General features: G+C 49.8%; 2 protein-coding genes across 2 annotated transcripts in view; both read left to right on the top strand.

Moving 5' to 3' along the window:
- The first annotated feature begins 6,460 nt into the window (after positions 1-6,460).
- On the top strand, positions 6,461-14,852 carry LOC119096425 (glutathione S-transferase omega-1). The gene is made up of 7 exons (XM_037219329.1): positions 6,461-6,642; positions 8,762-8,831; positions 9,005-9,110; positions 9,593-9,812; positions 12,362-12,451; positions 13,003-13,176; positions 13,808-14,852. The coding sequence occupies exons 1-7, from the start codon at positions 6,568-6,570 to the stop codon at positions 13,934-13,936; spliced, it is 864 nt and encodes a 287-aa protein (XP_037075224.1). The 5' UTR covers positions 6,461-6,567; the 3' UTR covers positions 13,937-14,852.
- A 2,338-nt stretch (positions 14,853-17,190) lies between these two features.
- LOC119096426 (pyrimidodiazepine synthase) overlaps positions 17,191-20,916 on the top strand; it is a 35,728-nt gene continuing 32,002 nt past the window's right edge. Inside the window, exon 1 of the mRNA XM_037219331.1 lies at positions 17,191-17,287. Coding sequence (XP_037075226.1) covers positions 17,257-17,287 — 31 coding nt within the window. The 5' untranslated portion in view covers positions 17,191-17,256. The remainder of the gene's footprint in view (positions 17,288-20,916) is intronic.

Raw genomic sequence — 20,916 nt, 5'->3', positions numbered from 1 at the left:
TCCCTGCACGCGACCGCCCGTGATCACGTGACAACCGCCAGAGACGGTGGTAGATGACACGACGAACAGCCGCCAAACAACGTTCGATCGCCACTTCACAAAAAGGACTCGGATAATTCGATTTAAGTCAAGATTCCTTGAAAAACGTCTGATGTGACAAGCTTGTACACCACAAGTGCCGATGTTTACGAATATTAAGTTGCTTACGTTGTCTGCTCCTTGGTGAAGCGGCCCGTATATAGCCAGCTGTGAATGTCACGATGCTTTATATTAAAAGTGCTGGATTTGTTCGGTGTTGGTGAGCATTTCCCTTGCATAAGCGAGCTACTCAAGCCGAGATGCTTGACTGCACCGCCACCTGCATCACAAATTACATCAGACAAACAGTGGGAGACAGTTTGCCCAGCGTACTGGTGGATGAGACAACTGACCGAGCTGGACATGAACAGATGGCATCTGTTCTTCGATTCGCGTCCCAGCGGCATGGAACGTGGGATATCCACAAAGATCCTGTTCGCATCATGGATCTTCTCGAGGAGATCGACACTGGGTGCTCCAAACACAACGGCACCGACGACGAGAGGGAGAAGGAAGAGGAAGAGGACGACGATATTCACGGGACAAAGATGAGTGGAGTCAACGTCGGCGGTGTCATTCTGAAAAAAGTCGCAGACGTCGGACTGGCGGAGGGCACAGGGGAGATGGCCGGCTGCGGGTTCGATGAAGCTCCAGCAGCGGACAGTGAGAATGTGGGAGCAGCAGCTGTGCCCAAGCGCGATAAAGACCCCTGCGAGTTTTTCCGCCGTTCGATGCGTACACTTAATTCATGCGTCAGCAGCAGCTGCAAACAGTAAGACATTCGGAAATGTCTTGATACCGTAAGAAACATAACCACCTTCTTCATTCGCGGAAATCGCGCCAGAGCCCTGACAAAGGCCATCAAAAAGGTGGTGTCCAAAGAGAGCAGGAAGAGGCCTACAACGCACGACGCACTTTCTGGAGCGTCACGAGGCAGTGACGCGCATCTGCCAGCTGCTGCCAGCAGTGGCTCACTGCCTGACAAAAATGGGCATACGGTTTTCTTCAGAAGCGCGGAAGAGCGCCCAAGGGCTGATGGGCACGATCGCCTGCTCAGAATTTCTGGCGGTGCTTTATGCGTTTGAAGCCGTGGCGTCTGTGGCGCAAACAGTCGCCCGTATGCTCCAGGCCAAGGGTTTGGGTGTTTCCGGGGCTGCAGGAGACAACGATGTATGCATCAGACTGCTGTAGGGATGGAGAGAGAAGCCAGAGAAGCCGTGATGGACAAGGCAGGTGAGGCAGCTTACGTCCTTGGGATTGTTATCGCTCCTCCCCGCTGTGCGCTAAGGTCGGTGAACCGGTCCAGCGCGAGGATTTCTGCGATGCTGCAGAGTACTTCAGAGTAGACTGCTTTATCCCCCTGCTAGACAGCGTCCTCATCCAGCTTCACGCCTGCTTCGGGCAGCCGCGGCAGCCATCACTCAAACTCCGTGGCTTGCTTCCGGCAAGTATGAAGAGCTGGACGGCAATGAAGCCGGCCGTGACGCAATGCGCGGGTTTCTGGACCCTGTACCGGCCGTTGAGCCTGAGCACAGCATCTGGCCGGAATTGTGGAAAGGAAAGAAGAAACTGAAAAATCTGTGGTACAGACCTAAGCCAAGTGCTCGGATCTCCTGCTTTCAACATTCACAAGCTCATCCTGGTGCTCGCCGCCCTGCCGGTGTCAACGGCCGACCCGGAGCAGCTGTTCAGCCGCCTCAACCTCGTGGCGACATCGATCAGATCCACGAGGATTGCTGAGCGTCCGGAGGTCTTCTGCAAGCCCACCGACAGCCACTTGTTAACAACGTGACCACCGCTCTCCAGGAGCTCCGCTCCCGACCTCGAAAACGGGATCTCGGTCTTTAACAAGTACACTGCAAAGCATTTGTACCCGATGACTGCAATGCACGTATGATCTCATTGTGAATCCGAAGCACCAAAGCCAAGCAAATTAATGCACTAACTGTTACAAATGGATGCTCGTCTTTAAAAGGCAAGAAGTAGCTCGTACTGCCAGTGGATACAAAGGGATGCTCGTCTTTCAAGACTAGAGGTAGCTCTCACTCCCAGCGGGTTAGTCTGACAGCAGCTTAAGGTAAAAGATGCAATAATCTCCTGTGCGCAAGTTAATTATCTAATTATGAATGTGCATTTCATAAAGTTAGAGCTGGTACCCGGTAGGAAGCGAAAAAGAGGTGTCCTCTTCAATAATTTAGGAATCTCCTGTGAAAGCTGAATGGCATACAAAATGAATGATTGTTTCATATACTGTACATGTGATCAGCTCATGCATAAGACAACAAAGACATGTTCAGGTTTTGAGAGCAAGTGTGCACATTAGAGGCGTCATGCAGGGACGGAAAGTTCTGGAAACTGGAAAGGAGAGGGGAAAGATGCATCGCAACAGCGTTGAAAAGTGACAGCTGGAATGAAGCAAATCTGGCGGTGGCAGCGGAGGCCAGAACAGGTTTCTCAAAGCACTTGGAATGCACAACAAGCCCCCAACCGCAATAGACATTTTACATTGTGAGAGCAGTGCTTGCGAGCTGAGGTATGATAATTATAGTTGATAGCCTTGCTCATAATGTTTGTGAAATGTTCTTGTTTTGTGACGTGGGTGTAGTGATCCAACCTTATAAAATCCTTTTACCTTAAAACCAGCCACCTTATACATAAGAGTTAACGCTTATTGCAGACCACTTTTGTTGCACGGATCCAGGCACAGTCTCATGAAAAATCTGCAAATATTTGCACACTTACATATCATATAAAGGAGTTGAAATGAGAGGCACATTAAGAAACGTTCAGGATGACTTTTTGTGGTGACAGCTCCAAGTCAGTACTGGGGAGCTCGGGGCTTCCAGAGCGTACATAAAGCGACACTCGTGCCTTTTTGGTTCCATTTCGTCGTTATTTTCAAAATTTGTTTTCGATTTAGCAGAGGTGTTTACATATTTTCCTCATTTTCATTTTAACGCTTGCAAGGCAACTCCGATAGACGGATTTCACCTTTATTGTTGACATAGGACAATCTCATGCATATTTGCATTTATGGAGAGTTTAACGGCAAGTTATGTTTTATGCTCCCTTCTGTTTGTTAAACAAAATTAATCACTTTGCGACCACTTTGGACACAAGGGTGACTCTTGAGGATGAGAGCATCTCGAAATCTTGAGTAGCGCCAATATGATCATTGCTAAGCACTACAACGTCGTTTAATCAGTGCCCTCTGGGTAAAGTAAACCTTACGTTACTTAAACGGCTACTTAAACGTTAACTCAACATAAGAAATTGAAAGTCATAATGGGTTGTTGCGAGCATTTTAGCAAGAAATCAGACGTCTATCTGTACGCTTAGCAAGGTTTAAATGGGTCCCTTTCATGAAAACACACAAAGAAGTGGAAATAAGGAAACGTCCAAAAACCAGCTTTCCGAAAATCATGATCCCTTAGTTTGCCCACGTGGAGATCTTGAGTAATTTGTAGCACGAAGTCCCAAACACGGGAGACCTCCGCGTGAAAGTATCGCTAGCCTTGCAAGCTTCCCACTTATGTAAAGTTCCTGTTGGCTCTTTTCACGCCAGCATTGTAAGACGGACCAAAGATAGCACGAGACGCACGAGAACTAGCATTGAGAGCATGCACGAGAAATGAAATGCACGAGAACTAGCATTAACAGAGAGAATTAACCAGTATGATACGTAATAGCTATCAAAATAGACGGGGAATTCTAGTCTGGGAGCTTTGAGTGCCGCCAACATGCCCTCGTTGGCCATTTCACGTTTGCGGTTTTTTATGGTTGGTCCCATGGAATCAAGTCCGCAGATGTATATGATGAACTGCCACATCTGTACGGAATAAAACCGCCTTTGATTATTTTGATAGACCTGACGGCAAACGATGAGAACGAGCGCCGCCTATCCAAGGCTTGGTGAGTTTCTGATTTCGTACCAATTAGGTGCCTGTCATATAATGCTGGCGTGAAAATGACTCTAATGATGTTGAAACGTCACTAATGCACGGATTTTCTTATGGTGAGCTCCTCTGGATTTCGCCACCGTGCAAAAGGTGGCCCCACGATGTGGATGCAACTTCTTGACGAAAATTAAGTATTTCTTCATAAGTAAGCGCCCACTACATTACTTTTGAAAATAATTAATGACAAATGCTGTCCCTTCTTGGACCTTTCCTCAGTGTGGTTTTGGTGTACTCGCAGTATGTAATTGGGTGCGACTCGCTCCCAAGAATTTGCGCATTAGTCTCCAAGAAAATCATTTCCCTGTGGAAGGGCTGCTTATTTGGCCACGGCAATCTAATACGCTAATGCTTCCTCTTGAGAGCCACTCACATCTTGTGGAGAAATGCAACACGACGTTTTGGGGCCTTTCGAGCCAGCAACCGCCTAACACAAAACGAGGTCTCCTGATTCAGAACAGGGCATAACTGGCTCATAAAGGGGCTTCCTGATTCAGACAATTGGTCTCTTGATGCATACAAGAGTCTCCTGAACTCAATTAACCGCCTCCTAGCTCAGCTGAAAGGTGTACGCCCATAGCGACAGTGAACTTACGGTGTAAGTAGTGTACGTTATTACCTATAGCCCATCGTGCATGTTTCCACCAGGGCACGTGCTCCCATGGCCTCTTGGTAAATGTATGGTTTATATTCATACGCGTGCTAAATGTCGATAGTTTCAAATTCCAGGCAAAATGTTAAGATAAGAATGTCGGAAACATACAAGTGCTTTGACACTTAAAAATTGTGGACGTCTGCGGTGCGTCGAGCTCGGTTCTTGATGGAAACTTTTGAACTAAGCGTAACTACAAGACTTCAGCTTGAGTGAAAGGGTGGTATTAAATGCATATTGTTTTCCTCCCGCAGGCCGTCATGCAGGCGGCAGCTGGAACTGAAGCTCACCAGCCCGCGGATCACTGAAGCTAGCGGATCCGCAGTGACCACTGCAGCCGACAAGTTCGTAACGACCGCCCACGGCTTCCCCACTCGGGCTGTCTACCTGGGAGGCCACAGTTTTGCCTGGCGGCTCCTGGCTGCTGGCGTCCAGACAGTCATCATTGGAGCTGACTTCCTCCACGACTGTGGGCTGGCGTCGGCCTGGGCGCTCGCACGCTGCTATTGCTCTCTGGTGACGTGCTGGTGAACGCAGGGGTGTAGTTATATATTCAGTCTCTTTGGGCGAACTCGGCCCCTTAACTTGGTCTCCAACCACCCCCCCCCCCACGCCCCCATGTTTGGAAAGGAAGTAGGCCAAATTTAGGGGGAAACCTATTTGTTAGCATATCTCTTAGGGTAGGCTTGGTCATTTTTTGCTATTGAGCACATCCAAATTCACATTGTCGAACTTCGCCCCTGGGTAACCAGTTCTGACTCCCTGGGAGCAGAAGCCTGCAGGGGCTACAGCTCAGCGCCAACCACCTGGTCCGGATCTGGGACGAGCTCCCCGAGCTAACCTCGCCGCCATCCGCCAGAGCTCCGGTCCAACCTAGCATTGTCCAACATGGAGTAAACCACTTCATAGAGACCACGGTCCTTCCAAGGTGGCTGGAGAGCGCCGGGTGGCGTCTGACCGCCTCGGAACTGCCAAAGCCGCTGTGTGCGGGGAGTAGGACAGTCTGCGCCCGGTAGGCTGGGTGTGATGAAGTTAACGGGTCACTGGGGGACCCAGTCAACAGAATAGCGAGATAATTCACTTCTCAAAATGTCAATGTGTTAACAAGTTAGCCATCCACCAGCAATGACATACTCATGTTAAACCTGCAAGCGTCGTAAGCTCCCAGCATGCGTTGGCTGTTTACACAGTTGACTGTCCGAACTGCTACTTTCGTTTCGTTTCTTTCGGAGCCCCCAACAGCAACAAAACGAGAAATCTACGCAACCAATTGTTGAAAACGTGACGTAGCATGCCCATGACAGCATACGTCCGCCCGTTTTGCAGAGAAGAGGCAACTTATGAGTTTACGACCGTTGGAGCGTGACTCCTTTGCCTTCTCCTGGACCCACCCCTACTTCAATGACCCTATTCCTTCTCAACTATTCGGTAGTTTACTTCACCCCGCCTATCTACGAGAGCTTTTAATACTGCGGCAGCTGACAGAGAAAGCTGGATTATACCAAAACCTACTAAATTTCAAATTTGTGGCGGCATAGCAGCTTTAATTCAAGTTGTTCTTTGTAGATGCACTCGTGAGTCGATTTACACGCGTCCTATTTTTTAACACATAATCACTAGCAAATCAAAATCTAAAATAAAAAATATGACACACTTCCTTCAAAATGTTTTAAGGATACAGTTCTGGTGGTCCAGCGACATAACAAACTGCACAGGCTTTGCGGAGTTTGCGGGCAGCAATAAGGCAGCGCATCCCAATGGGCTGTGGGGGGAGGACTATCCAAATTTTGCGCTGTTAAGAGATAGGCTGAGCGTGGAAACGAATTCGTTCGAACAAACCAAGGTCACAGCTGAACATTATATAGCAAGTGAACCGTAAACATGGGTGTTTGGAACCAAATGCGGGGCTGTCGAAGGGTGCTAAATAGCAGTACAGTCATGTTTGCTGGAAATAAGGTAATTGATATACCCTCCTGATTTGAAGCCATCCTGAACCTGGGGGACATCATCCTTAACTGTTGTGGGATGTGCATCAGTTCTGTTATGATCATGAATGATCTGCAAAGAACATTATGAATTGGCCAGATTCATGGGCAATGGCACAATGAATTGCCAATGTGGTGGCATTTGTCAGTAAAGGATTTCTAAGTATTTCCCCCAAATGGTATCGGATCAACCAACACACATATGCCTTGTTGCTCAAATGGCTGCTTGCTATCTGAGGGGCTCAAACTAGGAGATAATTTTGGGATGCATGTAGATATGTCATATAGTGCTAAGAATGCTAAGTAAAGTCCATAAGTTTATGAGAAACTCTGCAAACCTATGAGTCATAAGTAAAGCATGAGTGCAGCCATAAGTAAAGCATGATTGCAGATGTGAGTTATAAGGGCCCTCCTAGATTGCACTATTCCCTCCCAATGTCACAGATATAGCTCTTCAACATATAATGAAAAGTAGATGAATTACCTAGATTGCTTATTATTTACTTTACAAATCCTCATATTTTGAAAGCTTTTCCATTTAGTTTGCACCCCATGAATGCTCAAGACCTGATTCTCCTGAAGCCAAACCATGGCTTTCAATGGTACTACCAATGTGATGTCCTATAAACAAATGGGTGCACCCATTGATCATTCACACCTGTATTATAATGTCTTATAGTCCTGGTATGTGTTACTGTCTATTTTCTGTGATGTTAGACTTGATAATGTCATGGCCTTTCCACTGGTACTGGATGGAGAATGCACTAGGAGTTGAAATACAGAATGCAAGGTTGAGAGAGGGAGAATGTGTGTTGCCAGTTAGTGTCTTGCTGGTACATGTTGGTTGTGGAATTGGGCATTATATAAAGCCTGTAATGGAAATCAGGAAATAGCTAAATGCTGTATTTCTCATTGGTCACATAAGAAACAACATATTCTAGTCAAGAAATCAGAAAGCATTTGATAACCTTATCATAGGGATGCAGTAGCAGCAAATGACATGCTGCTTAAAGCTGGTATTAACTCTTCTTACATGTGCATTGACTTTTGAGCAGTGCTGGAAAACTGCCCCTTGTTGGTAGAAAGTATGCAATGAAGTTTTGCATCCTGGCCCTGTCTGTAAAAATCAGAAGATGCCCTCATTCGCAATACTACAATTTATGTTTACCTAGCATCCCAGACAGGCTTGTTCATATGTTTGATACCTGGTCCAAATTAAGGATGGTGCTTGAACAGGAGTATGTTCAGTCATCTGCCAGAGGATGATTGTTGTCTTATTACAGATAAAGTTCTGAGGTTTTGAACAAGTTCTACTCCATGGGCAGAAAACCGAGGGAAGCTTCCCACACAACTTAAAACACCCAAAAGCATATGTGTGAATCTTTTAGTTGCAATGAGCTGACGCATTCAGATTTTAGTCAAGTCAGTGAAGTCAGTGAAGTCACCCACACTAAGTTTTCACTGGAAGTGTATTTTATGAAAATATTTAGCCAGAATCCTTTGAGTAGATTTCTTCTATCAGAACCCACAGCACATGGTGAATGCTCCATAAGCCATGACCCCACCAATTTCTGGTAAAAAATGCCATGTTAATGGCATAATTTTGCAGCAAAAGCTTGCCTTGCTTGTCTTGGGCTGTCAAGCTATGTGACATCACCTGATCCTTCTGTGGGAATGTCAGGCCTGAAGGGGCTGGATCCAGCCTGCCACAGGTGGCTGATTTGGAGGGCAGTTGCCCTTACCAACTAAACCCTAACCAATAAAACAGACTTTCAATGAAAATTGGACAGGACATTTTGACATACTGAGCTTTTTCTGAAAGATTTGATCTGAAATTTTGGGGTAGATAGGCTTCTGGGTTAGCACTCACAGCGAGCATTGCTTGTTGCGTGAGCCCTGATGCCACCATCTGATGTGAAATTACACCACTTGAACCCATCCCACCACTGGTGAATGACTTGAATGGTATATTCCCAAACTTATTGAGCTATAGGAATGGATGGACAGATGACTTGAAGAGATAGGCGACAGTATGTGCTTTTATCTGGCTTGAATATTCAGGATTTTTTGATGTGCATCCCCATGTCCAGCAGGGTTTCATCAGCATCAGATGGTCTACAGCAGGATATTCTATGGACACAGCAAAACATCTGGGTTCAGGTCAGCACAAAGTGGTGTTTCTTGTGGTTCATTGATATGATATAGTCTACTGGCGATGGCCTGCCTTTTCATGAAATACAGGGGGCACTTAACTTTGCAATTTGGTTTGCATGTCGCAGCCACAAGGTATCTGTAAGATATGTGTAACATCAGTGCTGCTATGTGTGCCGCAGGTTCCGAGTGCCCGCCGCTGAAGCCGGGCACTCTGCGCGTCTACTCGATGAGATTTTGTCCATACGCTGAGCGAACGCGACTGGTCCTCGCTGCCAAACATATCCCGTATGTGATATCACTGGGGTGCTGGCTTACAGTGTCTGTCACAACTGGTGATCACGACTGCATGGTAAATAAGGACGGGCACAGCGCCACTGAGTGGACTATTGTGACCAGTTAAGGAGCCGAGGTAGGTAAGCTAGATGTTCATTTTGTGATCACAGTTGTCAGTGCCATCTATATGGGTGCCAGCTCAGTTCTGCTGCCCTGTTTGCCAACCACCAACCATGATGGAGCAGTTTCATGAGTTATGTTCCGCTGTCTTGTATTCATTATGCGTTCGCGATAATTTTCAGGGATGAGAGCTGGTTGGGACGTATAAAGCACGGCGGTAGTGGCGGTACCACACCTGATTGTGTGATCCTGCTGTCGGAGGTATCGATGTGCCATTCCCTTGTGCTTTTATCATGCCAGGTGGCAGCAAGAGTGCTGAAAAACACTGCCCAGAATGCTGCTTCCACCAGAAACATTTACCGCCGTTTTGACAGACACGAGGTGGTCAACCTCGACCTGAAGCAGAAGCCGGAGTGGTACCTGGCCAAGCATGCGGTCGGCAAGGTGCCCGCGCTGGAGCTGGACAACCATTTTGTGCCCGAGAGTCTGGTTACGTGTGACCTGCTGGAGCAACTGTACCCGGAGCCGGCCCTCTACCCGGCTGATCCCTGGGCCAAGGCCCGTGACCAGTTCATGGTGGAGCAGTTCAACGCGGTAGGTAGCGTTGTTAAGAGACAGGGTTGTTATGGGTGGTAGTACGACTGTGCTTTCTCTGAAAGTAAATAGATGTGGCCCATTGTTCTCCCTGTGGTTGAAATACTTTCTGCTTCGTTGGTTATGTTTGCAGCGTCTTGGCGATTTGCTCGGGGCAGACTTTGGGACGGAGGCTCGAAAGGAAGTGTGTCGTGCCTTTCCAAAAGAAATCCCTGAGGAAACCTCAGGACTAGTCGTATCTAATGATAGAAATGAGGCATACCACCACATTCCTAACATGTTACAATAGACAGATTAATTTTACTTATTTTCAGCCAAGTTATGCAGCAGCACTTCGGTGCAACACCAGATTTCTCTCTTTGATCTTATTTCTGGAGTGGGCGATCTTGGCACGTACTGGGCATTCAAGAGAGATATTCACCGTAGCCTCCGCGACCATGCGCGACGGTTTGATGTCAATCTCGTTCAAGTTCGACATGAATGTTGGCTCAATAAAGCGAAAAGCTGTCCACGAGCATCAACAATCAGGCCCTTAGCACACCTAGTCAGAAAGTATTCCATCAATTATGGATATGAATGCCGTTAGTAAAAATGAACATTTATGCTTGGCAACGTAGCGCCGTAAGCAGTTTAGCGAACAGTATATGCAAGTGGAAATTCGAAGATGTGCGTCACTAGACCACGTGATGTGTGGCTGGTATTTGCCTGTTTTGTAAACACAGCCATTTGCATGATAATTGTCTCATATTTTCATGTTGTTTTTCCTAGAAAGTGTTTCAAGAAAACCTTACAGAAGCCCTCAGCAATTAAGAGTGTTTTAAGCTTTCACCCCATTTTTGCGTATGGATTTTGGCGGATTAGTGTATTGCGAACATATTACAGCACGCCTGGTGGGAGCACGAGAACAAATGAAACGTATTCCTTTCATTGCTAGCAAACAGGGAGTCCAGTGGCTTTTCTCCCGACCGAGTAGCTACCTTAAATTGATATTCGGAGCTACCCGAAGGATTTCGAGAAGACTGACCTTACCGAGGAGGGTTTGGCCGGTTGTTTAGACAAACGAAACATTTTGAAAACCCCATGTTCCAAGCATATGCAGCTGATCAGCACCAAATCGTCACCAGATGATGTGGTTTGGTTGATAATATATCCTTTCCAGAACAAGGTCACCTTGGATCAGGTCAAAGGCCACCAAAAAAGCAACAACAAAAAAGCCCGAAACCGACAAAACCACTGCAGACAGCTTCATGCTCGGAGCGTATCGAACCGATCGCCACAAAATACTCACCAATCTTTGTGCCGTGGTCGATTTCTTATTATTCCGGAAGATTCCTGGGGTCAGGTCAGAGCCCGTCAAAAATACCCGAAGCGAACGAAAATCCCTTTGAAGATAACTTCATGCCTTGAGCTTATAAGGCTGAACACCACAAAACGTTCACCCGTTGATGCGACATGCTCGATTTCCTACTCTTTCAGAAAAGGATGGCCTTGGGCCAGGCCGAAGGCCACCAGAAGTGTTCAAAACTACATTAAATTAGTTTTCAGTCAACTCCAGTCTCTTAGCGTATGCAACCGATCGGCACGTTATCACATTGTGTATGGCACCCTATGCGCCATAGATGATGACCTAACCTCTAGAAGATGGCGACCTTGGGTCAAGGGAAAGTTTACCATAAAAGGTCGCCATGTTCGGGAAAGAATAGATGATCAACCATGGCGCATCGCTTGTTGAAAGTTTCGTTCCGATCGGCTCCATAGGCTCGCAGCAGCCGGGTAGGTTTGCCGGCAGCCAATTTTGGTGGCTAGGGGCGTTTTGTGAGCTTCGACCCGACTCAAGTTCACTATGTTCTGGTAAGGATCTGGTAGGTTATCGATCGTGCGGCATCGAATGGGGTGGGGAAGGTGTCGATCGGTCCGATAGGCTTGGAGCATGTGGTTGTCAACAGGTTCCGTCGGCCGGTTAGTTCCTTCCTACTGCCGACCAAATGGGACGCGTCTGATCTACCCTTTAGTGGGACGTGCGGAAAGGTGGCATGCTCTCTTTAATGTGTGGGGATGTCTCATTCTTGGAGATGTCAGAAGTGGCAAATGTCTTGTCTCTTCGCTTGGTCTTTTGCCTAGGATGGGCGGACAATTGTACTTCTGAAAAGTTGTTTTCAGTCCTGGCGCGTTCGAAATATCCCAAATATCGCGCCTCTTGCGCGTCGTCTTCTGTCGCGGCGCTTGAGACTAAGATGCTGTCTTTGAAAAACCATCTGTCAGGTGGTAGCTATCGCCCACTGGAACCGTGTCACTGTCAGAGCTTTGCAGAAATATTGCAGCATAAAGGAAAAACTCGAAGCAAAATAATGATGCCAAATGAGTCGGAAGAGCATGACATTGCCTTCAACATGTATGGATAAAAAAGGTGGGCGTTATGTCCTTGAAAACGTCGAAATATATGTATGATGCTTCAGGCTTCAGCGCCTTCTGTCTCGGGTGATGCCATGCCGTCAAGGCCTGGACTGTGGTAGGGTTGAATAAGTGAAGCCCATGCTGATCTATTCCAGTGTATAAACACTATGCACAAGACGCTCCGCCTTTCCGAAGATGCGGAGGCGATGCAAGAGCTGGCGGAGAAGTCCAGGAAGAGGATGCGGGTAAGGCTCTAGCTCCGGCTGTTTTCTATATGATGGTGTCTCAGCTTATTTTCCAATCCAAGAAAGCACTTCAAGAGTGGGCCAATTTCATATGATTTGTGACTTTTTAACCACACCATGTTTGTCTGAATGGACATGATTTTAAGCTAAATGTCAGATCGTTCTGAGTGACACCGACAATCCGTATCTCATTAACGCATTTCTAGCCCAGGCAGTTCTGTTGTTCTTTTGATGAGCTCGCGCTGTGCATGCCGTCTGGTGAGCCTATGCTCTCCATCTGTCGGGTTATTCGTCCTGAGCCGGCCATATGAAGAGTTCGTTCTGCGCTTTTCGTCTGAATAGCCCGTCCTGCGTCGTCCGTTTACTGAGCTTGTCCTGCGCCGTCAGTCGGATGACTTTGTTCTTTGCCGTTTGCTTGATGTGCTCTTGCTTTTCTGTGCGAGCGGTAAGGTCACCCTGCATAATACTCTGTGAACTCGTCCTGCTCTGTTCATTAGATGAGATCGTCCTGTGTCACCTGTCTGCTGAACTTTGCCCCTACGGTGCCTCAGCCGTTCGAGGAGGAGCTGATTCGCCGCGGCACGCCCTTCTACCACGGCGACCATCCGGGTATGCTGGACTTCATGATCTGGCCGTGGATGGAGCGGCTGCCGGCCTTCCAGACCCTGGGCCTCGCCATCCTGCCGGAGCAGACCGCGCCGTCGCCGGACTCCGCCAAACACCTGGTGGGTGGTCACGGCGCGACACGTCAACTCACACTCACACTCACACTCACACTCACACTCACACTCACACTCACACTCACACCCACACATACCCACTCAAATTGACACACCACGTCACGTCACACACACACACTGACACGTCACGTCGCGTCATGTCACATCACATCACATCACATCACCTCACCTCACCTCACCTCACCTCACATCACATCACGTCACACACACTGACACACCTTGGCCGCTTGCGCAGTCCACTGCTCCCGGCTTGCGCTGGATGCGGACATCTCTCAACAGTCTCTTCCGCGCTCGGTGCAGCTGACTGCGGAGCGCGGCTGAGTTTGTTGGAATGTGTCTGATTCAGTGCACGCCTCGAGCGATGAACCGCGGGGATGGCCGAAACATGTCCCGCACGCCATGGTGAGGCTGAGTTACGCGTCCCACTTCAGCCTGAGGTGGCGGGCTATCGCTCGGGCCTCTCATTTGCGTGGACTGGTTGACCCAGCTGTTACCGTATCTGGTACGAGGTCAAGGCCGCCTACGGTGAAGAGGAGAGAAAGCTTCATTCACTGCTGATGTGTTGATGGACGTCGTCCAACGTGCATTGTATTGAGCTTGTTTGTGTTTTTCGCAGCGGGAGTGGATGTCACGGATGCAAGGACATCCCGCTGTCAAGGATTGCCTGATCAGCACCGAAACACACAGTCGCTTCCTGTCGGACCTCAGGAAAGGCACCCAAGACTACAACATGGAGGGCAATTAGACCATCGTTGTAGATGGTATCGGACAATGATGAATGCCCTTTACGCCCAACTGTGCAATCGATTGATGACCTATGGCATATCTATGGGTTGTGGTGCCATCGAGAAAGCCGAGCTGATGAGGCATCCAAATTTGGGTTTTGGGTGCGCATAAGTGTGTGATCTTTACATATACGGGGTGCATGATCACAGGGCTTTCGAAGTCGGGCGTTGGCAGCGCCCCCGGTCGTAACCTCCCGTACTTGTTGGTGGCGCCGAAAGCGCCATCGTGTCTCCTCGTGTAGAATAGCGGGGCCCCGGGCGGTCTGCATGGCCACCGCCGCCGTTCCGTTTTGTCAGGGATGCGCGCGATGTCCACACAAGTCGGCGTAACGTGCTGTATCACTGAAGCTGACAAGGCCAGCCCCATCGTCCAAGTAGTTGCGGTATGAAATAATGAAGTCATGGACTTCCGAGTGCCGGATTGATTCCGGGGTGGTTTTGGTTAGGCAAAGTGCATCTACTCGACCTTTTACTTGTTGTGTAAACGGAGTATCCGAACGCGGGCGAGAATGCCCAGGACTATGGAATACCTGTTATGGAGAGTCACTTAATCCTTTTTAAGTGCACAGGTGTGTTTGACGATGGATGGGCAAGCGCTGTGGATGTAGAATTGCTCCATTTTGTGCAATACTCTGTCCACAGAAATGCAGCGCAGTCGCGGTGATGGAGGCGTTTGTACGCTTGAGTCTGACTGCGCAGTCATTGCCAGAGACAGGTGTGGTCCAGCGTGTGGTGACCAGCGTACGTTCATTGTAAACGACCCTGTTAGCGCTCTCAGTTGTTGATCCATGCATTTCGGTTTTCGCGGATGGTTGTAACGATTGCTTGGAACGCCGCGTTACATAGCACTATCGATACAAAACATCTATTGTTGGTGCTTCATATGTCAGTTACTGGAAGACGAGTCGCTAACCCGGTCTCTGGCTTCCTTGCACGATTGCTGCGATGGAATGGGTGCAAAACGTAGCGGGTGATCACTGAACGCAGAAATTCCCGGCAGATAGCTCAGCGTTTTAGCCGTTATCGCTACGCAGTTCCGCCGTCAGATGGCAGCAGTGTGACAAAACTTGCCGTGCATCATCTGAAGCTTCAGCGGCGTTGGGTCAGTTTTGACGCAAACTCGCAAACGCGGGCTCCCAGACACTCGTGAAGTGTGAACTGCGGTGGGCCCTCGCCCACAGCGTCCGCGTAGGACATCGACGCGCCATGAAATCTGCCATGGTTTTACTTGCCGCGGTAGACCAGCTCTACACCGACGAAATTTTCGCTAGATTAGATCCCTGATTTTTTCCAATGGTTGGGGCATCAAACGTGGGCGTGGAAAATATGACCCTCAGGTTATATTTAGCTCGCTCGCAACAGTCCTTGAGCCCGCCCCCCCCTCCCCCCCCACACACCTCCATGGCATATAATGGAGGCCGCGACATTTGGATAAACCGTTGCATATTAGTTTCCAGTTGAAGGCCATTCGTGACCCGTACAGTCGCATACATCTAATATAGGAAAAGGGCCATGCGTGTGGATATCTTGACATGCATTGCAACATAAGGTTCCGTAATCGTCCGAATTATTTCTCACCCTAAGGGAGTATTTTTCAGCTTCGCCCTACGAAGCGAAGCTGAAAGTGTTCCGCTGGATTAGCTTTCTTAGGAAGCTAATATAGGATTAAGTGTAATGAGACGCCAAGTATGTCACCGAAAGCTTTTCTGTATTTTACAGCTCCTCACGCTCCACAGCAGCTCCTCACCGTGCATCCACCCTCCCTGCTCTCTGCGCGGTGACTGCCGACCGCCGGGGGCCGCGAGCCGGGGCCGGCCCGCAAACCCGAGACCAGCCACCGCGGCGGCGGCGCGCCCCCGCCGCACCCCCGCCCCAGCAGGGACGCAGGGCACAAAGCACAACTGCGCCACAAACATTAAGCTTAGAAATATAGTATCCAATAAGGGTCGGTTTAGAAAGGGAGTTCTTCCCACCTCGGAGACCCTCCTTTTTCAAAACAAAGCAAGGTAGAAACATGCGGAGCACGGCAATGGAAATAAGGTCTCGTCGAACTAATTGCACAGCTCTGCCTGAGCGATGGTGAATATGACCTTTGACAGGTCGAATGAAGTCAAATTGGTCAAATTATCACTTGCCAGATCCCTCCTGTTATCTCAAGAACTAGATGCGTGCCCCGGCAATGCGGAGGATGTGTCAGATGTGTCATGTGTGATGTCAGATGTCATTGCGATGTGTCAGAAGGTCAGATGGGTGAAGGTGATGCTGCATTAGCTAGTCCGGCTGTACCAGAAACCAATAACACCGCATTTGTGGGAAGGGTGGGAAGATCATGTATGGAGAAGCCATCCATCGTGGCAAGATATGTGCCATTGCGTTTAAAATAGCACGAATTTCAAAGGGTCTAATGTGATTGCAGATATCAAAGTGTGTCCTGTAGCTCGGTGACTCGAGAGACGGCGCGAAATAGTGTGCACAAGTTCCCGTGCGTATGGGTCAGAAACAAGAGGGTCTGAAGTTTTACGAAGGGTCTTACTGAGACGTGACAAGACGCGACTTTGAGAATGGTGGTCCCAGTGACAAAGCCCGTGCATATGTAGAGCATCTCATTTAAGGCTCTTGGAAGTGGGTTAGATATGAACTTACGATACTTTTAACTTTCCACGAGTACATTTGTCGGCCCAAACAAAAAACAAAAACAAAACAACAACAAACACACACGGTAGCTGGCCGAGCAAAAATTGTATCTGTTGAGTCAGGTAGAGGCTAACCAGGTCGGTTCTTGTCATGTGCACTGCTACATGAACCGCACTCGCGTGTCCAAGGCAACGCGTGCCCCCGTGTGACTGCAGCACGCGTGCTCATAATCTTCCACTGCCGCATTCTGCTTGCCTTGAACCAAGCGCCGCACGCGTTCATTGATGACTGGGCAAATATCCGGTCTCGTCCCATTCAGCGCGGTAAATCGCCTCCGCATGGATAACAAACCATGGCTACATCGCGGCAAACCAGTGCGCCATCAGTCTCCAAAGTTATCACACATAGCTTGGCCGGATCCACGATAAACTGTGCCGGCGAGCCGCGACGGAACTCTGCCACGTTCTGCCGCAGCCCCTCCCCTTCCCCCCGTTCGGCGGCCGTTGTGACGTCACGCCGCCGGCCGGCCCCGGCGCCGGTGCACGTGCCTCGGTCGGGCCTATCGGCGTCGGCGCCTAGTCTGACCTTCAGTCGGCGGCGGACGGTCGTGGGGAAGAGGCGGCGCCGAAACGACAAGGGAGGCGTCATGGTGCAGGAGACGAAACACCTGGGGTCGGGTGAGTAGCGACAATTTGGAGTGGGGGTCGGGGTGGACCGGGATCGATGAACATTACAGGCGTCTGGTTAAATACTCATTAGCTGCATGGTGTCTGATCAGGGCGGATTGGTGTCGACTACGATCGATAATTGCCACCCGCTCGACTTCCTCTTGTTTTCTGCGTGCAGTGCACGCGTGGCTAGCGGCTTGTTGTTCTGTACGCGGTCAGATAATGCCACGGGCTGGACTCCATCTGCGGTAGTTATGGCCCTGACCTCGGCACGTTCTAGGCGGATCGGACTATTTTTGTATTTTGGCCACGTCTGATGGCACAAACGGAAAGGATCCCGACACAATATTAAGGCTTGGCTACGACCATGCGCGCTGTCTTGTGAAATGCTCACCAGCGACACCGCGCGACTGCATTTGATGCTAACTGGCGAAAGACGGCCTGTACTCTGCCGACGTTCTTGGTTTCCGTCCCGTAATTCCCAACTGTCCTGCATGTTGAAGTGGTGAAATCAACGCGAGCAATGGGTTCGATTGTCCTACAGGATGTTTGGCATGGTGCCACGTGGACGTCCGTGAAGTAAGTGATTTATTCATCAGACTATGCCACGAGGAGTTCTTAATTCGTTGAAAACGCGACCGGTGGTAAAATATGGCGCCAGAGACTTCTATTTTTGAACATCACGTGACCTTCAATGTAAAGCTCGTCAAATGGCGGGGATTGTCATATCACCAAAACGTTTACGGCCGAATTTGGACGGTTAAGTTTCAGAGTAGTATTCAGCGCGTAAACGGCGTCCGTCAAGAAGTCCTGACCTCTCACGGCTACCTTCAAGATAGAATGCATGCTTAATGACGGGAAACTCAATATCACCCACAAGTTACGGGCCTATTATTTTTTTAGCATCAGAATGTTCACTAGCGCATGACCTGACTTCACATCTCAAGGTCAACTTTCAAAACCAAATTCATGGTCGAAGGACCGTATCACCCAAACTTTACCGGCTGATTTCAGATTTTTAAATATCAGAATATTTATCAGGGTATGATCTGTCGTCTGCCTTAAGCCTTGACCCCTTAAGGTCATCCTTCATTGTCAGGTGACAGGAACTCCATATCACACCGAGGTTTCCGGTGAAGTTCCCAGTCCTTTGAGCCTGAATTTGACCTTGATGGGTGACATAGAGAGACTGAGACCTTCGTGAGGTGTTGCTTCAAACGCTGCTGAATATTTTGATGCTTAAAAATTCGAAATCGGCCGGAAACTTTTCGGTGATATGGAGTTCCCCGTCGTTTGACCATGAATTTGCCTTCGAATGTTACGTGGTTCTGAATATGAGACGTCAGATTCGATGTTCTCACACCATAATTGATCGGCTAGGACGTTTTGAACAAAATTGAAACTCGATGCTAAGTACACCACCTAATAGATCGCGAACTTCACGTACATGCGACGTGCTCCGTCAAAATGCTCGCGATTAGAACGGAAAAAGTTATGCTGCATAACAAATGTGATTTGGCTGTTTCCGCCTGAATGTGAGTGCCTAGAGCACCCGGTCCACTTTTGAAATCGTAAAAGTATCAGGCTCTAGGGTTATGTTGGCTGTTTCCGCCTGAATGTGAGTGCCTAGGCAGCAGCCGGTCCACTTTCGAAATCGTCAAAGTATCAGGCTCTAGGGTTGTGTCTCATACAAGTCCTTGGCCCTTTGTAGAAAGGCTTCTTCGAGGATTTGTCTACTGTCTGTTTCTTTTTCTTACGATGTCTTCTGGGTCTCTGAGGATGTCGATTCTGCACCATGCCAACACCGCCTTGGGGGCTCTCTTCGCAGTCATCCCCCCCCCCCCGTCTGACCTTGAGACAGGCAGCTGTTAGGCTCAGCCCGGCATTCCCAGACCGGAAACTCCGGAGGCACGCCGCCACGTGATTGCAAAACGTGCGTTTTATTGCTACCATTTTCCTATTAGCCGCTGATGCGAAATCGCCAGCGTTAGAGTGGCCGCCGTCACCGCCCGTGCCAGTCACCCCAGACCGGATGGCGGTCTCGAACCTGCGACGCGCGGCGACTTCCGCTGACGAGGCATATCAGCAGCGGCGACGTCACGCGCTGGTTGCACACTTTCTTCTATGCTTGCTCCGTTTCCCGCGCGGGTTGAGACGCGGGAAGGCCGGGATGTGTCAGCTCGAGATTCCGTCACTTTACAACTGGCTGACAGGTCTCCACCAAGAGAAAACTGATTTAAGGAGCCATTAAACGGGCAGCATGCAAACAACTGGTCTTGCAGCTTGACCTGGTTCGTTATTGGTACACTGCGGTCCAGTAGTGGCCCTTGTCTCCGCAGTCTCCGCTTTCGAGCGGAGGCGGGTTGATTGAACCGCATTCTCTTTCCCTCACTCCACACGACCCCTGCATAAGTGTCGTGAGAAAAGCAAAGTTCGGGCTTGATAACGTTTTCCTGCTGGTGACGGCCGACCTGCCCTCTTGCGCCCGTTACCTGAACCATGGGTTTGCGTTGTGACATAATATGCTGAGTCATGCTTACGCAGTGTGCCTCGTCATCCGGGGGACGCTGCGCCAGTCGTGCTGATAACCTCTCCGGTGCCCGGCGTCTGGGCTATATCTAGACTCCATATGTTATGCGCCAGTCATGCTGGTCACCTCTCTATTACGTCTGGTTTTTAGTAACCGCTGTCGAGTCTTGCAGACATGATTAAGCCCATGTCATGTACTTTGCGGCAGCTCCAGAAATATATTGTGTTGCTGATTAATGCGTGCTGTAGTGTGCAAAATCTTCAGCACGATTTCCATTCGTCCCGCTAGTGTAAGTCTGATCCGCACTTCCCGCATTGCTCCACCAAACCCCTACCAAAGCACGGTAGTGAACCTCCTGACAGAGGCCCGTCGGGTGGCTGGGTGGCGCGACGCTGGGTGCAACAGCGCACCGGGCCGGGGCAGCGCCGCAGCCCAGCCGTCGCAGTCCGGGGCCTGATCAGGTGGGTACATGTGCAGAGCGCCGGCCCCAGCTGAGCAGCGTCATCTCCGCGCTGCTGGCCGGCCTCGCCTGTTCGCCTCCTCGGCAGCAAGCAGGGCAGGCTGATGGGCTAGCGTGGGGGGGGGGGGGAGGTCACGCTGGCTGGGCCGCTCCATTCAAAGTTCAAGGCACCGCGTGCGCTGCCCGCGAATGCGGATACCGCGTCGAAGCAACCGCGCGACTCAGAACTCTGTATTCGTGCTGCTGTTTGCTGGTGACCGCGGCTGTTTGTTGGTGACTGAGGCTGTGTATCAGTGACTGCTTCTGCTCGCCGGTGACCGCGGTCGTTTGCTAGTGACCGCTTCTGCTTGTCGGTGACCGCGGCTGTTTGCCGGTGACTGCGGCTCAGGCCGACGCGCGGTTGGCAGACGCGGTGGTCAGGCCTTTACGGGGACATGTTTGCCGCCGATATGGGTAACCCCCGGTGACGCGATCGTTGCGACAGCGAATCTGCACACAAAGAGTGGCTCATGGGGCGGGCTGGCCAGCGGAAGGAAAACGGTCGTGGAGGGGATAACCCCTGCTCGCCACTAATTGCTCCGTCATCACCACTAGCGTCGCTCGCCTCCGGCGATGGTCGGCTGAGTCACGGTGGTGATATCGTAATTT

Source organism: Pollicipes pollicipes, unplaced genomic scaffold, assembly GCF_011947565.3.
Source record: "Pollicipes pollicipes isolate AB1234 unplaced genomic scaffold, Ppol_2.1 Scaffold_4295;HRSCAF=5057_pilon_pilon_pilon, whole genome shotgun sequence".
NCBI lineage: Eukaryota > Metazoa > Arthropoda > Thecostraca > Pollicipedomorpha > Pollicipedidae > Pollicipes > Pollicipes pollicipes.
Note: the sequence above shows the minus strand (reverse complement) of the source record. Positions and strands in the feature narration are given on the sequence as shown.